Source organism: Ammodytes marinus (assembly GCF_949987685.1).
Source record: "Ammodytes marinus genome assembly, chromosome: 10".
In the NCBI taxonomy this organism is placed as follows: domain Eukaryota; kingdom Metazoa; phylum Chordata; class Actinopteri; order Uranoscopiformes; family Ammodytidae; genus Ammodytes; species Ammodytes marinus.
The window spans coordinates 19,368,514-19,389,427 of record NC_137214.1 but is presented as its reverse complement, the minus strand read 5'-3'; the positions used below and the strand labels follow the sequence as shown (position 1 = coordinate 19,389,427).

The 20,914-nt window shown below is 40.7% G+C and overlaps 1 protein-coding gene across 1 annotated transcript; it reads left to right on the top strand.

The window, feature by feature from the left end:
• The first annotated feature begins 400 nt into the window (after window positions 1–400).
• Window positions 401–16,454, top strand: sparc (secreted protein, acidic, cysteine-rich (osteonectin)). The gene is made up of 10 exons (XM_080035892.1): window positions 401–493; window positions 8,034–8,099; window positions 8,846–8,929; window positions 10,167–10,257; window positions 11,207–11,328; window positions 12,094–12,214; window positions 13,945–14,078; window positions 15,071–15,219; window positions 15,644–15,792; window positions 16,050–16,454. The coding sequence occupies exons 1-10, from the start codon at window positions 404–406 to the stop codon at window positions 16,076–16,078; spliced, it is 1,035 nt and encodes a 344-aa protein (XP_079892018.1). The 5' UTR covers window positions 401–403; the 3' UTR covers window positions 16,079–16,454.
• Window positions 16,455–20,914: the final 4,460 nt, after the last annotated feature.

The following is a 20,914-nucleotide window of genomic DNA, read 5'->3' as shown; positions in this document are numbered from 1 at the left end:
CAAGTTGTCTTGACAAAGAGAGAACCTTAGCATTCCACCAAAATGTTCTCCTTCTGCAAACTTTATTGAATTTGACATTAATTCACTCAATTTTAAATAGTTTCATTTCCAAATTGGATTGCTATTCTTGTGTTTTTTTTTAAAATCTTCTTTTCTTTGAAATGTTTAGTTTTTGAAGGTAATGATTAAAATTTGACGTTCATTTTATATGCTATGACAGGCAGAACAATGATTTATCCACACACGGCGGGTTCCAGTCCTGCAGATTTGGGTGTCATTTGAGCAAAGAGTTAACATTAAGCTCCACCTATACCAGCGCAAAAAGAGTGAGGGGGCAGGGGGAGGGGAGGGGGGGGGGGGGGGGGGGCAGGGTCAGCTTCCTAACTGGGACGTCCCTCTGGAAATGTCTTCTGTGTTAACTGGAGAGGCTGTTACATTGTCCCAGACCCGCACACAGCTGACTTCTCTTCTGGTATCTCCTGCAAAGCTAAAGGTAAGAGCTCTCACTTATCATGTGACAGTGGTCTTGTGTGACTTCAGCAAAGTACAAGTGTACAAGCTGTAAGACTTCATATTTGACTATTTAGAGTGCAAGATGTATAGGGGATGAAAACACTCAAACTTATACTAAGAAACTTAGGTTTGAGTTTATCATGATAGTGTGACCGTGCTATTATCTACTTGTATGGTTAAGTAAAAGTTGACTGAAGTTGTACATGCAGTGGGAATGCAGATTCCCTTCTCCATAAATTCCAATTTATTTGTCAGTTGCAACAACAAAACAAGTAAGACCAATGTTTGACCAAAGTGAACAAATCGGGTAAATGCTTTCTCCTCAAACTTTCTGCAAACCGAAAATCCAACCCAGTTCTGAAACTGCACGCCTGATCATCTGTGGCAGACTCCTATTCAACTGCCTTGCATTGTTGTCAGTGGTCTTTGATTTTTTCCCCCAATCAATGTTATGCTATTCAAACTAGTTCTCAAACTAACCTGAAAATGAGTGATATGCGCAGTACAAGGCAGCTGGTTTTGCCTCAAACCTGAGTGAACAATCCCCTTTTGTTATAACTGCTTAAACAGCTGCAAGGAAAATCATTCCCTGCAGGTAAACAAGCTTTGATTATGAGAATTCTTTCTCTGTGGAGGTATTGTGTGCCACATCGGCAACACTAGGAGAGGGAGGAGGGGTTGGGGTCGGCTTTGTGGGTTAAAGCGAGGGGGGAGGAAGGAGATACAGACACCAATTGATATGCAGTTTATGGTTATTACTTATTTTTGTATTGATGGTTTTGTGAAACAATCAATTCACTGTCAAAGTTCAGTGTTCACAGCTGGAGAATTCCCAGGTTTGTAAAAAGATTCTTCAAGGTTTATATGTGAGAAAGTTGTCGAAAAAAAAAACTGAACAGGAGGAATCCATAGGAAGGAAAGAAAAAAAGAACGAAAGAAGGACGAAGAGTGGGGGTGGATGGGATTTCAACAAAACCTAACAGAGCAGTGGGAGCGTTCCCTTCTGCCTGTTTTCCTCCCTCCATCTCTTGCTGAACCCCCCTCTCTGATTACTCCCATGTAAAGGAATGTGGGTTGTCATGGCGATTGGTAACCAGCTGTTTAAAATGCTCCTTGAAGTGGTTCAGATGCCTTCAAGTGTCGGGATGTCACTCCTGCTCACTGACAGGGAGAGGGATTTGCAGAAAAAGAGCCTGAAATCCTTGAATGCATCGGGGGATTGTCGTCCCTATGCCTGTTTTCCATGATTTGTTCAGAAGTTCCTTAGTTTCAATGGAGAGAGAGAAATGTTAATCTAACAGCATACAATTTGTCCACAGTTTTGTGTTTGGACCTTTTCCTGTTCCCACATGACAATCCCCTCACGACACAAAGCAAGCTCCACAAAAAAAATATTTCTCCCTGTTTGGAGTGGAAGAATCTGACGGAGCCCTGGCCTATTTCACCCTCTGTTTGCACAATGATGCATACAGATTGACACTGTTTTTCACATTCATCTGCTGAAAGAAGACAATTTGCTCATCCTAAATATATGCAACTTACAAGAGTGGAGTGTGATGGGAACTAGTCCTGCTCTTAAAGTACATAGAATTTTACATTTAAAAGACGAATGCTATCAATGTCTTGATTCTTAACGAGGTTCTGATTTTCTGCATTAGTGGGGTTGAGACCGAGAGTGTTTCTGGCTGCTTAATAGTGAGGTGGCAGGTCTGGACTGAGGTGGGAGGAGATGGTGGGAAGGAGTGGCATTGGAGCTGGGGATGCTGGGAAAATACCAGGCCAGTTTGGCAATCTCTAGAAAAACTCTAATCCCCCGACAGGAAGGGAAGGATTGTGCAGCTGTCTGGGCTAAGAAAAAAACCTGGACTTTAGTGTCAGCAAAGAGAAGCAAAGAGGGAGAAAGAGACAGAAAGGAAGAACAAGAAAAATAGCCTAGACAAAGACCTAGGGTAAAAATAGAAGAGGTATATGCGACTGTTGAGATGGAAAAAATCCAAACCTGACCTGCAAAGTGCGACACTTTTTAATTTGTCTCCAGTGTTGGTGATGACCATTGCTCACTGGTGGTTACAAACTCATGTGAACTCCACAGTCATTCATATTATTATATGGCCAATGGAAATTATTCTTGAGCTGGTTGAATCACTGTTATTGGTGGCTTTTAGGGTCTGCAGAAGCTACCTTTATGTAATAGTGATGTGCTTTAGTTAGTTTTCTCTGAAGCTTGAATGATTGGCACTTGTAAGACTATAATGATTAGAGTTTTAAAATGAATCTCAAAGTGAGGAGGTTTTTTAACTCACCGCATTGCTGAACTGAACACATGAAGTCGATGCCATCTGGCCTCTTATAGTGTACACACAACAAAACGCCCGATACAGTTCACTGCAGAGGAAAAAAGTTATGTCAACCACATATTTGCACCAAGGAGACTTTGCATTTGAATTCTAACGACAAAGATTTGATGAATTTGTATGATGAAAGCCGTATTAAGATGTTCCATACCATTAAAATACAGAACAAAGAAAAGACAGGGCAAGGATAAAAGCTGAGTGCATCAAAGCACAATAAACAAGAGAGTGAAGCATCTTCTACAGTGGATCTCTGAGAGACCCAATAGTTTGAGATGAACCCGTATGCCCAGTGGCTGCAATATTTTCTACCTAAGACCAGAGTGAAAAAATAGGAGAGAAGACATGAAAATACATTGGCAAAGATCTTGCAGTGCCGAAGGGAACTGATTTAGAGCAAAAAGTTAAACTTTTTGGAAAGCCACAAACAGAGGGTCTGTCATCATGAAGGAATCACTGACTAAAATAGGTCAGGTGTAAATGAACTCAGGTTACAGATATATCCAGACCTTTTTTCTCTTTTCCTATGAGCAATCCTCCGCTCTCCTCTTCTTGATTGTGCCCATTGTGCTCTTTGAGTTTTCGGAGTGACTGGCATGTCTTTCTGAAACCACCCTTTGTCCAGAACCTTGAAGGGATCATTGAGAAGGTAGCTTGGATCGAAGGGGCTTGATACTTGATATGAACAAGAAAAGTCAATTTGATACATACAGGGATAACATATAATGATTTTTATTTTTCTGAACAAATCCCAAGAAAAGACTGAAACTGAATATAATTCTGTCCTTTTATAACAAGTGTTGGTGTAGAGCACAGCTTGGTATAGCTTATCATCCTCTAAAATGCTACAGGACTATACTATTGTCCAACTTTACTTTCCTGTTAGGTCCCAAACAAAATCCGACCATTGTAGAGACCAAATGTTGGAAGCCATAATAGAAGAATCCCCTTCCTTTCTCCTATGGACCAGGAATTTCTTATTCTGGAGCAATGAAGACGCTGATACAAATGCTGACTTCAAGAGACTACCATACATTACTGGCAGTGGACCAACAGTCCCTCAGGATCAAATTGTTTTTTAGAGATCAACCTCACCTTTGAAAAATTATCTTAATGATCTTCTTTGCAAAAAAAGATACAAGTTCTCAGATAATATCACAATCTACTGGATCTATGTGGAGTTCCTTTATACACTACTCTTTTAGACTTCTTGGAATTGTAATCCTTGCTCTCGTCTAAGGAATCATCAAAGGAAAAAGATTGGTTGCAAACTTAAAGACAATGAAACCTTATTTAAAGTCCTCGCATTTACAGCATTACCTGTTTCCAATAAAGCTCCATTTAACTAACTGTTTTACAGGATTCCATAAACCTGAGTTTTAAAAGTATTTCATTAACTATGATCTTCCTCCATCATAATCTCCCCTGAGAGAGGAAATCTCTGTTTCTTCTCAGAGTGTCTGCTGAATATTTGCCTCCTCACAATCCTTTGCATGCCAGTGTTGTTTGCCTCCAGTGTTTGCTGGCAGACAGGCTGCTACAGGTTGTTTTTCCAGCCCTCCAGGCCCGCCTGTTATGTCACCAAGGAGATGCAGAAAGATTTCCTCTAAATCTGCTCCCTTTAAAGAGCATCTGAAAAAGAGACAGGACCAGAAAGAGGCAAAAAAGAACCAGAGACAGTGAGGGAGAGATCTTTATTAGCAGCAGTTCCAGGGCAGGTTGTTTTCCTCCGTAGCGAGTTTACACTTGCTTACCTAACTAACCTCCTAAATTAAATGTGTTTGAGGAGAAAAAGGGCCTCTTTATGAGGCTGAAGTTTCCCTTTTAGCCTTGGCCCTGTTTGATTATGAGAGCAGCTTTCCAAATAAAATAATTTGTTTTGCTGTTACATCAGTCCGTCCGGCCTCCTAAGAGCCGAATGATTCTCTGACCAAACAGGAATATGTTAAAGCAGACACACGGTGGGAACATCATGTCCCTCCAACTCAAATACCTGTGATGAGATCTGTTTTTGTTTTCGTCGTATTTAGCTCTCACTACTTACGTGTGTGTCAGAAGCTTCCCGTCCGCGGAACACCTTGTTTTTGTGTTTATTTCAGCTAAGGCTTTTTTTTTAAAGTACAGAGAAGTTTCCTTGTGCAGGTTATTTGGAGACGTCACTGTCTGCGTCCTCTGCCAGAGTTTCTGTATTTTTCCACATCCAAGCCTGCTTAAGACTTCTCATCTCTGGACCTTTACTAACAGTGGTGGCCATTGTGAAAGTCCTGCTGCTTGACTCTGTTAAGCCCTGAACGAGAGAGCAACAATAATTATGTTGTTTTAGCAGTTTTATTCCCTTTTGTGTAAAGGTACCTCAGAGGTAGTAAACAAGCATCTTTAGTTCTCCTACCTTACCCGTTCTGCCAGCCTGGGAAACATCCATGCCACAGTTGATTTTTGATTAACAGATTTAAGCTTGACAACAGAAATTACCAACCATTCACTTTACATTTGTGAAAAGCAAGTTGGCATAAAAGTTTAGGTTCAGGGTCAGAGAGTTTCATTTGATGATTAAACTTGTACAAACGTGCTCTGAGGAAAGAAAGAATGTCATATCTTAAACAACTGGATAATATCACATTTCAAACACGTCAATCATTTCTTAACATGACTGACTATCTCGAGGTTCAGAGGAGATGAAAAATGTGCCTACAGGTGAACACTCAATCTGTTTTAATTGTCTAAATGACATGACGCCCTTGTGTCACTTGAGGGGTTTGTCAAGAACAAGCAACCCGTCAAAAGCCTCCTCCTCTGGTTGACTGTATGCAAACATTACCCTTTTCAGTGCATCTGTCCAAACATGTTGCTTTATTTCTGATGCCTTGTGTCAAGAGACCTTCCTGCATTTTTCAGGATGCCCGGCAACCAGCCAAGTGAAGTGCCCCTCCCACACACACACACACACACACACACACACACACCTTCAAAATGTCAAGCTCATTTCTCCTCAAGGCAGGGATTTTGAGAGCTGTGGCTTCCATCTAAAATGTATCTGCGCTCAGTTGCTCATTGCTGAACATATTGACAGAACAAGGGTAGGGGGGGGGGACAATTTCCCAATATTCAATGCCGCAAGAAAATATTGCAGCATTAAGTTTCATTGATATATTGTTGGTTTAAACCTGCTGCCCTGTTATCCGAGGTGCAGGAATTTCAACCATTTCCAGCCCTGTTTTGTAAATCGTATTATCCCCCACTGATCTCCCGCAGTGCTCGGTATATTGTACAAACTGTGTCAGCTCACTTCAGTGTTATTGCCCTGCAAAACCAATTTCCCTCAGAGCAAACTCAACTGAACATGAGATAAAGTCTGTAGACAAAATGGCAAAATCCAGTTCTTTTAAAATCAAGCCAAGAATGCAAACAATATCCTAAAGGAAACACGGTGAATGAAATAACAGTAAGGACTTTGATCTTTGCAGTTGGCATCCCAAGACACTACACGTACCCCCATTTACCATACATGCTTTGATGTCAGCAGGATAGAGATTGTTTCTGGATGTCTGGGTGAAACAGCTGACTACATGGAGGTGGAAGGGAAGATAACTAATAGCAAAAGAGGGAGGAAGACCAAGCAACGTCTCGCTCCATTACCTAACAAAGACTCCCTTATTTAGTCCTTCAGAGGAGACATGATGGAGAAGGCTTTTTGGGTCCCAAACAATGGATTCTCAGATCAGATGCAGAGGAAAGGAAAAAAGCTAGACAGATCGGAGACTCATTGGGACTCTGCTCTCACGGCAGTCATATCTCATATCATTTTTTTACCCTTTTATATAAGAAAGTCATGAATAGATGAAAAAGTGCCTAGGAGTTTGTGTATACTTGACAAGGATGAGTTTGTGTGTGAAATTAACTCCAAACAGAAAGATCAACTAGTTTTGCGGGCATTCGGTTACAAACAATCTAAACCGCCATCCATAGTTGTAGTAAGTTTCTAATGAAAACCATGACATTAAATGAAAAAAGGCGTGTGTCTTCACCAAAGTATTGTATTATACAGATGGCCCCAATGGTAAATTAAACTTTCTCTACCAATGACCTAAAGTAAAATATATGTTTTGCAAAGCTGTATAGAAAGCAATTTTTCAAAACAGATGCCAGGTGGAAATTTGAGATGATAAAATATGCTGCCTCAGGTCGTAGAAAAACGTTGCAGTGAAAGTTTTCATAAAGACAGGATCTGTTTACCCGCATGTTTCCATTCAATTGGCAGCAAGATAATTTGACCCAGTCTGATCCACTTGTGTTTTGGATGCCTAATTTAGAGTAATCAGCTGCTGAGCTCGCTCCAGAGTGAGAGAAAATCCCTTTCAGAAGATAAAATTTTGTTCTGGGAGAGGCTGTTCGACGAAAACCACAGTTTCAACACAACCTACTAGTAAACAATGCAGACACTGGGGGTTTTGTTTGGGAAACTGGAGCGCTTCCATTAGTCTGTAGAGAGAGTGTTGTGTTACATGTCATGTACAGATGCTTTTGTTGTCTTCAGAGAAAACTGCAGGGCTTCATCGGGGTAGGGTTGGTTAGAGTTTTTATCATCAAACCCACATTGACTCTAAAAGAAGGCTTCATTTAAAATCCTGGTGTTCGTCAAGGAACCCTGTGGTGGCAAAATTGCAATCATTGGTTTTCCTAACAAGACCAAACATGCTGCATGAATTCAGGACATGTTTCTTTTAGGAACAATATGTCTGGTGTCAGATTGGACAATAGGCACCATGTCTAAAGGACATCGAATTATGTTACTTTTGGTATTTATTTATATGCAGACGATTAAAGCCTATCATTGGAAATGCTTGATGTTGCAACAGTAACTACAAAGTAATCACATAAAAGGAAAATATAGGATACTTTCTTTCATCTTTATATGTCTCAGAATGACTCCAGGAGTAATCTTTAAGTTTTTACACTGACATTCTCTGAACACAACTTGTGAAGTAACCCTCAGATAGTGGATAATGTGTGTTTCTCCTCCTCTGCATTTCTGCACTGTGTGTTTTGGATTACACTCACAGTAATATTGTCAACAAAGCAATCAGAAAAATAGGTGATCATCAATGTCTCAATAGTAAATAAGTGTTTATGTTTATGTGACTATTAATTGTGTGCTGTGTGTCTCCACAGACTTTGAAGATGAGGGTGTGGATTGTCTTCGTCTTGTGCCTGGCTGGCCACGCCATGGCTGCTCCTGTAAGTTATATTGTGTGTGTGTGTGTGTGTGTGTGTGTGTGTGTGTGTGTGTGTGTGTGTGTGTGTGTGTGTGTGTGTGTGTGTGTGTGTGTGTGTGTGTGTGTGTGTGTGTGTGTGTGTGTGTGTGTGTGTGTGTGTGTGTGTGTGTGTGTGTGTGTTTGTGTCCTTTTGTATGTGGAACTACTTTATCTTTATTGACTGTTGAGAAGGATTAAATCTAGGATAAAACATCATATTCAATGTGACTGATGTAATACTGTAGGATATATGTGTGTGGTCTGCTTTTGTCTTCAGGAGCATATAATCATCTTTGTGTGTTTGACTGAGTGTGTTTCTCGTCCTCTCTCCTTTCCTGTGTGTTCATCAAGTGTTTGTCTGTGTGTGTATGTGGGTGGGTGGCTCGATGCCTTTTAATTGTGTTTTTCCATCCAAGTGAATTTCCTGTGTAGATCTTCTTGTGGGTGTGCGACGTGCGTGCTCTAATTGCGGTAGTCTGTTCAGATGAGATGTTTGCTTTCCTTAATCCAATTGGTCCCCTGAGTCTACTCTGTAGCTGTTTGTTCATGTGTCCTCAAGTGTGTGTGTGTTTTTTCCAGTGTATTATTGTGTGGCTCCACGTGTGAATCAGACAGTCTCTGCTTCTGACTTCCTTCACTCAAGTGGTTTTCCAGGTGTGTGTTCTTGTGCCAGAACTATAACGGTTTAATGTGTGTGTGTGTGTGTGTGTGTGTGTGTGTGTGCCTCAGACTGAGGAAGAGCCCATCGTGGAAGAGCCCATCGTGGAAGAGCCCATCATGGAAGAGCTTGTTACTGAGGAGCCAGTTGTTGAGGTCAGTATGTTTGTTTTGTTAACCTTGTTTGTTTCTCGAAAAAAAAGTATATAATAGCTAGGAAAAATCTACTATATAAACTTAAGAACCAATATACTTGTTAAACAAGTAATATCTAAATTGACCCCAATCATCAATCAAATAATTCGAATTGCAAATATCTATGACACAGAATGGATACCCGGAATAGACACAAACATGTCAAAGGCTAGCTACTGGAGAGGGGATTCACCAGGTGTTTCATTCTTTCTTTTATCACTCTTATAAAACTGTTGGCTTGTATCAACACTTACATTAGTATGTACAGTGTGATCATTATTGATAGATATAATGGTCAAATCTACAAATTAGCTCCAAACTTGAAATAAACCACAGTTATCCTTTGATGTTTGTGAAGCTCTGTTTCGTTTACACTGGTGTTACACTGAGGAAACCCGTCATAAATACTTCTGCTCTCATGTGAGTTGGATTTGGCACTGTGATGCATTTCCCACAGCTGCTCAGACAGCTTATATGATCTATGATGTAGTTTTTTGGCTTTCAAAACATAATTCCGCCAAAGATCTTTCCATCTAATATGAGAGACAAAAGTTACTTTAAAAAAAAATACTTAGTTACTTTTCTAACAGGACACAATGTATTTCATAATTGTAAACAATACTAAACGAGCCAGATAATCCCTGAACAAAATCGATGGGTTGGGCCTTCATGTGAACGTTTTAGCATTTCCTGCTCAAGAGGTCCAATGGGACCAGAGATCCCACAGCTGGTTATTTTAGCCGGCTGCTCAGCCTGCCAGCCAGTAAGGAAGCCATTACATTTTTTTTCATGGCTTCACCACATGTGGACCAGGCTGCTTGTTATTGTTGGATATTATGGTCTCTCTGCTCCCAGACTCTGTGTTTGGCCTTCAGGGAGGAACCTTTTTCAGGGGTGACTTTCAAACTTTTTTGAGGAAACCAGGGATACTTACGCGGTTTGGTTTAAGTGGACATTTAGCAGAAATAGACCCAAAGACTGTTGCACCGAACGGAAATCATCTGCTGGAACTCATTCAGAGAGAGCAGCAAGAGAAAATAAATACCAGATCAGGAAAGTTGACTGGAGATGCTGGTCTGTTGGTAGTTTCCTACTATCTGATCACTTCAGACCCCAGATTATGTTAAATTCCTCTGCATGTGACTCATAAAAGGTTAAGCTGCTTATGGTCTGACCTCTGACCTCTCATATTCCCCAGGAGGAGCCTGAGGTGGGGGCCAACCCAGTGCAGATTGAGGTCGGAGACTTTGACGAAGCCATTGAGATTGTTGAAGACATAGAGGCTGAGAGTAAGTTCACGCACACACGCATACATACACACACACACACACACACAAACACAAACGCACATTCTGTTTTAGTAAGACATTTTACTGACTAACATTTTCCAGGAGTTTTATCCTAAGTTTTCATAACACCTACATACCTGATCCCATCCCTGACCCACCCAAGTACACACACACACACTCAAACACACAGTTCGAACTTCATTTCAAACATCACTTACGGATATGTGTGCATAGATGTGAAACACACTTTATTTTAGTGTCGGAGTCTTACCTCAAATGAGAAGTTTTAGCGACTCAAGGTATAAAATGTGTCATTGTTTTTGCCCTGCTCTGATACACACTATGCTAACATTTTGGTTTAGCCGTTTTACGCTCCTCTTCCGTCTATTTACCAGTGTCTGGGTCGCAAGGTTTAGTGAAGCCTGGGACTGGCAAATCAGACACAGCCATAATCACAGGCTGTGAGGAGACAGCTGTAATTACATGTTTCGCATTGCTTTAAGAAGCAGAAACTGAACCACAGGCAACACCAGCAGCCGGAAAACAGTCCCACGGTACGATGTGTACAGGAGGAGATGTTTAGTTCTGCCTGAGCAGTGCTAAAGGGTTAGTTCTGTTGGAAGGACCAAATACCACAACGGGACAAAATGTACTTTTTCACTCCTCATTTTTCCGGTCGCTCTGACGTCAGATACATGTAGCTATATGTGTTGACATATTTAGCCGATTCATTTTCACATATACTGTACGAGTGATTTTATTTGTGTTTTGTTTTGGCAAAAACACTGCACTAAATGAGTGGACAGTACAGTATTTGTGTCTTGGTTAATTTGTGGTGTCTGCTTGGGCCTCTTTGGTTAAATCAATGTTTCACTCAGGAGCGATTTCCTGAGAAAAAGGCGAACTGTGCTTCTATACATGCATTTTCTTTTTTCTTTAATTTTAACAGATCCCTGCCTGAACCACCACTGCAAGAAGGGCAAAGTGTGTGAGGTTGATGACAGCAACACCCCCATGTGTGTGTGCCAGGACCCTTCCACCTGCCCCGCTGCTGAGGGAGAGTTCGAGCATGTGAGTGTGAAATGAATCAGGACTACACAGAACTGTAATATCCTATTCGTCGTGCCACTGTGAACTCGTCCCGTTTGTCTTTCCAGTCTGCCCGTTGCGGCCAAAAAAGTTCCAAGAACACACTTAACCGACTACTGACTTCCCGTACGCTCTGCGCTTGCGCGGGATGTAATGTGTCCATAACAGCAGGCGGCGCTAATCTGTATTATGGCCCAAAGAAATACAGAAGCCGTAAATGATGGAGAATGAAGCTCTCTAGACCATAAACATAGATAGAAATACGTATGTATATTTATGGACCATAAAGAGCACAATGTTTAGCAGAGAGTGTCGAGCATCTCTTTATAAGCCCGACGACATCTACGACGACCGACGTCACGGCACACACCAAACAGATTCGTGTCCTCGCCCCTTCCAGACTCTCCGACAGCAATTATCGGGCCGGTGTGTCCTGGCCTTTAGTTAACATGACGTCTCAAAAATCCTTAAACAAGATTTTGATGATATTTGGTAAAGTTCTTATGCATATCTCCTGTGGCTGGAATTACTCTCCATAAAGTCAACAACCATTTCTGCTTGGATCATTCTGAGCGTTTAGTATTTGAAATGCTTTTGGTGACTACACAGCCACTTATCTCTTTGTCGGGATTTTGATTCCCTTAGAACAGTGCTATGATCAGTTTAAGATGCAGCCGTTAATGAAGCATCAGCAGCACACAGAAACTCAGAGCTGTGAGAACTCACCGCGTGTTATTTCATCTGCAGGTTTGCGGCACCGACAACAAGACCTTCGACTCCTCTTGCCACTTCTTTGCCACCAAGTGCGCTCTGGAGGGAACCAAGAAGGGCCACAAGCTGCACCTTGACTACATCGGACCCTGCAAACGTGAGCTCTCACTAACTGTGTCTCTAACATTTCCAGCGTTTGCAAAAGAACCTCTGGGTCTGATTTCACATGGCCCTGATTCAACACTCACATATTTTAAATGCTATCCGAAAATGACACAGTAGACTAAGGAGTCTTATAGTCCAGCAATGCTAGATTCTGATGTAAGCTGAGCGTCTTGTAAAAGTGGTCCTAACCCCTGAATTAGTTAAGGTGGTTTGATAGAGGATGCATCTTATTGGTAGAGACCCTTTTTCAAACATTCTTGCAGTAGTACAGTCAGAAAATACATTTTTAGTCCTGGTGCGGATTCAAACACAAACTCCTAGTGTATTTGGGAACATGTGTTGCAGATAATGACTTTAGTCAAACAACTAAAGGCCAGTAAAATAACTGCATCCAAACCGTGGTCATTAAGACTATCTTTAGTATGAGATTTGGTAGAAATGACCAAAAGCTCGATGAAGACTAAACAGTACTTGAGGAATTCTTTAGGCCGGTTTGAGTCATTGACTAAATGACTCTTTGGAGAGTATGTTCCCTCCACCCTGGACGCACCCATCTCACAGGGGCCAGATGTTAACGTTGGCTGTTCTTTCATATGAAAGGCCTTTGCTTGTATTTGCATCCATTTGCAGTTCTACACTTGGTAGAAGGAGAAATGATGGGAGTCTTTCAGGGGAAATAAAATGACTGTGAATAGAAAAAAAGAGAGTAATTAAACACAAATATTCTTATGATAAACACAAGAAAAATTGCTACCACATATTGTTTGACACGCTTGATTTTTGATACTATCCAATTAAGGGTTGATCCAATTGAGGCCAATAAAGCTCATCATCTCGGCTAATTTTGAAAAACTGCAATTGCACGGCTAAAACATTGTCTCTGCCTTTGCTTTTGTGTGTGGAAATGCTCTTATGCTCTTCAAGATAGCCAAACCACTTCTAGTTGAATTACTGTATATCTTATTATCCTTGGTTGTTTCTTCCATTCTCCTCCGTGATTTGTTTTGACATCATGTGGCTTTTTGCTGTCGATGTCGCTCCTTCTATCTGCTCAGCCGCTATCGAGGGATCAGATTAAGTTCCAAAGTATTTTGTTCCAACTCGGTTCCTTCTCATCTGTACTATGAGCTGAGCAGCTGAATGTGTGTGTGTGCTTCTCTCTCTCTCTCTCTCTCTCTCTCTCTCTCTCTCTCTCTGTGTGCTGTGGGTGTGTGTGTGTTTCTTGGCTCTGTGTTACTATGTCTTGTCTGGTCTGCAGGCTGCAGTTTAGAGATTGGAGGATCTGTCCAGACACGCAGGCTGCATTTCTTCCACGATTCACACTGAACATTACACATGCACGCAAGCACACACGCACACACACACACACACACACACACACACACACACACACACACACACAGGAGAGGAAATGAGTCAGGGCTCTAGGGATCAAGTGGAGATCAGGGTGTTGTTCAGCACACCAGAATAAAACAGGATTCATGTTGGGATTTCGGGATATATGACATGTTTTTAAGATGCAGATTATATATTTTTCTGAATAATAATCTTTTTAAAAGACTAATTATGATGTTTTTTCTTTTCCCAGTATGGTTAGCATAACGCCTTCTCTCGCTTCACAAAGTGCCTCTGTGAGGGCTTGAGATTGAATGTATACCTTAAATGAAGTAAAGGTTTAATCTGCCTGCTTTTATTCACACCGACAGTGTTTTCTCTCCTCAGTCATCGAGCCCTGCATGGATGTGGAGCTGAACGAGTTCCCCCTGCGTATGAGGGACTGGCTGAAGAACGTTCTGGTGACTCTGTTCGAGCGCGATGAGGACAACAACCTGTTGACCGAGAAGCAGATGCTCAGGGTGGGTGGTGGTTTACTACGGAGGCCAAATTCACAGTACACATTCTGTCCCCAACAAATTTAGTGACGTGAAAAATACAATATTAGTAGAAAGGCAGCATAAAATGGAAAGAACCATTACCACCTAGTTTGGCACAGTACTTTGATAAATGTTCTTAGTTACATCCCCGCCACAGCACAGGTGGACGTGTTGGATACATTATCAGGCCTTGGCAAAAACATTTTAGTCACTCTGGGCTTGTAAACAATTTAGGGAAAATTGTTATAATTGGACTTGGGGGGTTCATTCAAACAAGTCCTTCAAATGAGACCACACACAGAATGCTGTTAGTCCATGTCCTCCGTCGACGACACATAGTAGCCTTTTCTGATCATTCCCTAAGCAAAACGATCCATTTAGCAGCACAAAGCAAAAACTTATGAAGTCAGCATTTCATGTGCTTGCTTTTAATCAATTATTAATTAATTATTCATTACGGTTGTTAAAGGGGACCAGCAATACAGTAACCTTATAAAGGTATGAGAATGAGATTGAATTATACTTAAGAATTTGTTTGCTTTCAACATTCATTATGAGAGAAAAAATACATGAATGTCACAAATATTGAGAGATATATTACTATGATTAGTCAACAATAAATATTGTGCACTGGTTCACTAGACACAGTGTTTTGTTGAACATGTTTAAAACAGTTCTTTATGCTTGGAATGGCTCATATAGATCAAAGTGTAGTCAAACTGTTAATGGACAGAATTCTTTCAGACTGAGTACTGAAAAATACCAGAGAGAGGTTCCACACCACTTACCTATCAGAATACAGTCAGTATTTGTGAAGAATCATTAAGACTTGTTTTAGGACTACTTTTTAAGTGGAGCCATGATGTGACAAGAGTGGGGTTTTTTATGATGATTAAAATGCTAATTATATACAGTAATTAAACAAACTTTCAATACATATTGAACGTGGAGTGTATCCATCCGTTCTATTTTAGGTGAAGAAAATCTACGAGAACGAGAAGAGGCTGCAGGCTGGTGAGCACTCTCTGGACCTGCTGGCTCACGACTTCGAGAAGAACTACAACATGTACATCTTCCCCGTCCACTGGCAGTTCGGCCAGCTCGACCAGCATCCCGTTGATGGGTAAGTAGGAGGGCCAAGAGAGGGAGTCGGTTTATATGCAAAACATAACCAGACTTATTGGGCTACCACAATCATTTATGGATGGAAATAAAATGAGGAGTTAGTTATACAACATTCTGCTTATATTCTAAACGTGGCAGAGTCAGCACATATAAGAGCTTGTAAACTAGAATGATCCGTGTTGCTCAGCCAGTGGTTGGGCTCGTGGCAGACTGCGAGAGCTGATTGGATTTCCAGGGTGAAGGATGCAGCCTCTGATCCCACGCCACAGAAACTGATGGATCCCACAGTTCGCCAGCTGCTCTTTACTTTAATATTAATTATTTTAAAATTAAATTAAATAAAAAAATAGGGTTTTGCATTTTAAAGTCAGGATCAGCATATTAATCTGTCCTCATTTGCTTGTTCCTGTGTCTGCCATTAGATACCTGACCCACACAGAGCTCTCCCCCCTGCGCGCCCCTCTCATTCCCATGGAGCACTGCACCACCCGCTTCTTCGAGCAGTGCGACGCCGACAGCGACAAATACATCGCCCTGGAGGAGTGGGCCGCCTGCTTCGGCATCAAGGAGCGTAAGTATCTACTCACTGTATGCGTCAAGACTATCCCCGAGTTAATAAATATAGGCCTGCACGATTAGTTTACACATAAATATGAATCTCAAAAATAAATCTTGGTTGTGTTGTATCACAAATAATACAGTATGGTAAACAATGAGTCATTTAGGCATGTTTTTCCAGAATAATTCATATATTTGATGTTTTGTTGAGTCATGATCGCCTGGATATTAATATACACTGACGGATGTTTGGTGTCTTTGTGTCTGCAGAGGACGTGGATAGCGACCTGGTCATCTAAGCTCATCTGAGCAGAAGCAGGAAGACAACTCCTAGTCGCTACTAACAAATCAAAGTAACGGTGCTAATTGCAAATCATGTTTTTAATTTTGTCTCTGTATTTAATAATGACCATTTCCTACCTATACCACTAAAAAAGAAGAGGAAAAATTACAAAAGAAAAATGTGCAGTCTGTACTGACACAACTTTGAATTCCTTTGTTTGTGGAACAAAACACCAAGTAAAAAAAAACTAAAGACCTCTGATGTAAATGTATGTTCTTGACGATATTATATATGTGCTATGATTTGTTCTGGCCTTTTAATTGGAGAACAATTTGAAACATTATCTTGAGGAGACAACACTGTAACGTCCAAAAATAAAGTTTCTAAATAAATGCTCCCTCTGCTTGCTTTCTACAAAACAACTATTTAGTTGTTGCACTCTTTTGGTGGTGGACTCCTTTTTGTTTTTGTCATTTTGTTTATTTTGGTAAACTATCTGACTACGGCTTTAAGAGTTGTTCATTTTTATTTTCCATGCAGATGCCGTGTCCAAGACGAGGACACGCTTGTACTGATATTATGAAACAATAAAGAGGATATATTGTTTGGACGTTTAATAATGAGGGAGAAATCTCGCAGGCTGAGATTTTTTCTTATAATTAACAATCATGTTTCTACTGACACTGAGAGCACAAGCAAACTCTTTCCATGAATAAAAGACTATGAAAAAAAATTGGAAATCTCTGCATGCATTCATATATTTCTCTCTTCGCTGCCAAGGAGTTTTTTGGAGTCTAGTCTAGTCACATTTCATCATTCCTTGACATTACATTTTAAGAAATACATCTTTATAAGAAGCTTATCCTCTAGTCTTGTCCTTAGTAGGGCATGTTTGATACTATGTGTCTCTGAATGCCGCCTTTGTGCAGCAGTAATGCTATTATAACCATCCCTTGTGAGTCCAGTTTGGACCCACAACTTTACAAGCTTTCCATACAAACTTCTTCTGCCTCTTCTCATTCAGCACATAAAGCAACAAAACAAACAACAACAAAACGTTTCCAAATGAATAAGCAGTTATTGACTTCTTGATGAGAAAGAACTATGCCATCCTCAACAAATTATGTTGGCCAGATATGTCAAATCAGAGGGAGTTACAGTACTTTTGTTTTTTATTTGTTCATCATAATCTTAAATCTAAATTCGGAAGTAAATTGTGTCAAAAGAGCAATATTTTTTATATTTTAATGCATGGTTACGTTGCAAGTCACAGCTGATGGAGGGAAAATTAATCGTTAAATACTCAAAGATCAAAGAGAAGATCAAACGACTGAAGGCAAGAAGGCATATACTGATAGGCATAACACCAAAACTAAATTGAAAGCCCACCTCAATTATCATTAAGCCACTTGTGGTCCAGCTTGAAAGGTAATTTAACAGCAGGGTAAAATCCTGTTTTTCAATGCATCTAATCCAGTCTGGTGATTGGTGACGTCACATGTTCATTTAGTATTTAAGCTTTTTTTTTTATTTAAATGCTGATTCACAATGTAAATTCCCATAGCACATGTACTTCGACTGCGTTGAAAACTTTTATCTGTGGCTTGCGATCAGTCGTTTTTACACTTTCCACATGAAGAAGTTTAAGAGCAGCAGGGTGAGGATTTGTTTTCCTTGGAGGAGCAAAACATAAGATATGTGTTGTTTTTTTCATGAAATAAGTATGGCCATGGTCTTGACAAAACCAAAAAAGGTTAGGAAGCATATACTGCCCATGGTAAATCACATTTGACTGTTTAGTTTTCAAGCTCTTGGCTGACCACGGAGCTGCTCACGGTCCCCTGGGAGACGGGAGAGACGGAGCACCCTGTTACCATCCCCACCCGTTCATCCAGACTCCAGTGTCTGGAATGTGAAACAACAGCCGAGCCTCGTCCACAAAGCCCAAAGTCCCTCCTCTCAGCCACAGTTGGAAAAAACGCTGTGAGACCAAAGAGAGAGAGAGAGAGAGAGAGAGAGAGAGAGAGAGAGAGAGAGAGAGAGAGAGAGGGGATATGCTGCAGTAATCTAATGCTGTTTTCTAATACTGAGTATTCCATGCATATAAAAAAAACACAATACGTTATAGTTTCTTCTATAGCCTAATCTTCTCCCTGCTCCAAAGGGAGACAACATGCGGCAAGAGTTCAGAAAGTTTGACATAACTGCATGTAGTCCTCCTTTCTTTCTGTCAAGTGTCAACATATATTGTCCAAGTTTTCAAACACGTTTTGGAATCTTTTCACTAATACGATACAGGCCTACTGGATTTTGGAAATATCATTCCATTCTATTCTATTCTATGCTATTCTCAAAACTAGGTTTCAAATAATCTAAAGGAAGCAAACAGGGCCCCAGACAATGTTTTAATTATTTCGGGATAATGCAACATACACAATAACAATTAAAGCTGGGGTATGTGATTTCTGATTGGTCAAAATTAACATAGAGACAGAGCGGAACGCGTCATAATCCGAGGCCACGCCCATCGTGGGGGAAAACAATACACAGTGCTCCATTCACAAATACACGTTACTTTCTTTAAAGCCACGACTCTTGTCTGTCTATGAGCTGTTTTTGTGAAAAAGTATTGAGTCATTTTCAATATCGAGACAAAACTCTTAACTAATGTATGCTAATGTTAGCCTTCTGCTGTAGGCTAACCCTCACATATAATCCATCCTCGCCAGGTCGGACGGGAAAAAACACCTAAATATTGAAAATTACTCTATAATTTTTCACAAAAAAAGTTGTGGCTTTAAAGAAAGTAAAAAAAAAATTGTTAAATGGAGGTTTGATTAAAGGTGCAGTGTGTAATATGACATCATCAAGTAAGTTCTAGAAAGTTCTAGAATGCAACTCTCCCTGGGTAACCCCGACCCTTTTGAATAATAACAGAAGCTACAGTGGCCTTCAAGGACAAGAACAATTCTAAATTTTAAACAATGCACCTGATGACATTCCAACTATGACACTTCCAAAATACTTTGGACCAAGGCCTTGGTCCAAAGTATGGAGAAATATGGACATATATGAGACCCTTTCTAAGGAAAATAATAATAACTCTAAAAAAATAAATCAGCTATAATGCACTAAATTAAACGTACTTATGGATATTATAATTATTTTCTACAAAATCTGCTGGGAAATAAAACCCAAAATTCTACACACTGCAGGTTTAAGTTTCAATTAAGTTTGTTTGCAGAAGACAGGTCTCCTTCAATACAAAGTGAATGGAACGGTGTTCAACGGTTTCCCCCACGATGGGCGTGGCCTATTTCATGCACTGTCTCTATGAGCTGTACACTTTGACCAATCAGAGCGAGGTTCCGATTATCTGTTATTATTGTTATTATTATTATCTTATTGGCTGTTGGGACTGTCCATTCACTTTGGCACAACTTTGTTGGTGTGTAGAGCATGTCAGGGAGGTACCATAGGGGAGGGATCAAAGAGAACAAGTGGAGCGGTTGAGATATTTGGATTCGAATCTCTAGCCCAACTGCCATTTTCTTCCCAAATCCTCCACCCCAGCTTTAAAATGATCAGGGTTGTCTTGTTCTGCCACTACCCTGTTCTACTATATTTGAGTGTGAACGTTTTTCTTGTTCTGATTTGACAAAATGCCACACATGTCACACAATCACCTTACCTTTGTAAAAAGGCAAATTAGTGGGCCATGAGTTGGGATTATTTTGTCATACAACATTCTATTCTATATCTGAAGGCAACAATGTATAATAGTATTCACTAGAAATACCTCCAAAAGTCTCTATAACATCTGGACGCAAAAACCTTCAAAACATAACATAACACTATCTAAATCTTTAAATCTTTGATTTAAAAGTTGAAAGCGGAGATCGGATGGCTGAAAACCTGATAATTTTATGAGTCAATTTAACCCTTGTGTGGTGTTCGGGGTCTGTGGGACCCATTTTAATTTTTATCAAAAGAAAAATTATACTATTAATTATAATTTCAAACTGAGACTCAATGGCCTTGGCTCATTTACTGTGAAGAACATATATCAGAAAACAAAATTGGTCAACACACACTGTACATCCCCCCTACACATTTATATTACATTCAGGATGTTCGGGTCTACTGGACCCAGGACTAATAAAAGTGGGAAAATTCTAGGTTTTGGAAGAGAGATAAGCTTTTAAAGATGATGTAGAGTTAGAGGTTTCAGAATGTGTCACTCACTCTCTCATGATCATTACTCATGATAAACTGCTTATTAGGGGTCGGGTCTCGGGGGCAGCAGCTCAAGCCGGGGACCCCAAACTTCTACTTCCCGGGCCACAGTAAACAGCTCTGACTTGGGGATCCAGAGGTGTTACTAGGTCAGGGTGGAGATATAATCTCTTCGCCTTGTCCTGGGTCTTACCTGAGGCCTCCTTCCAGCTGGACGTGCCAGGAACACCTCCCCAGGGAGGCGCCCTGAGCTCCTTACCAGACGCCCGAACCACCTCAACTGGCTCCTTTTTACACATAAGAGAAGCATCTCTACTCCAAATCTCTCAGGATGACTGAGCTTCTCTCCCTATCTTTAAGGGAGACGCCAGCCACCCTCCTGAGAAAACCCATTTCGGCCACTTGTTCCCGCGATCTAGTTCTTTGGGTCATTACCCAGCCTTCATGACCATAGGTGAGAGTAGGAACCAAGATCGACCAGCAGATCGAGAGCTTTGCCTTCCAACTCAACTCTCTTTTTGTCACAACGTTGCGTTAAAGCAAGTGCAATACCGCCCCCGCTGCTCCGATTCTCCGGCCAAACTCAGGCCATTGTCCCCTCCCTCACAAACAAGAC

What these genes read in the sequence shown, in the direction of transcription:
- sparc (XM_080035892.1), top strand. Translation starts at nt 404, where the DNA reads ATGTCTTCTGTGTTAACTGGAGAGGCTGTTACATTGTCCCAGACCCGC. An exon ending in GACCAGCATCCCGTTGATGG is followed by an intron (nt 15,220 to 15,643) that starts GTAAGTAGGAGG and finishes GTCTGCCATTAG; the next exon opens with ATACCTGACCCACACAGAGC. An exon ending in CTGCTTCGGCATCAAGGAGC is followed by an intron (nt 15,793 to 16,049) that starts GTAAGTATCTAC and finishes TTGTGTCTGCAG; the next exon opens with AGGACGTGGATAGCGACCTG.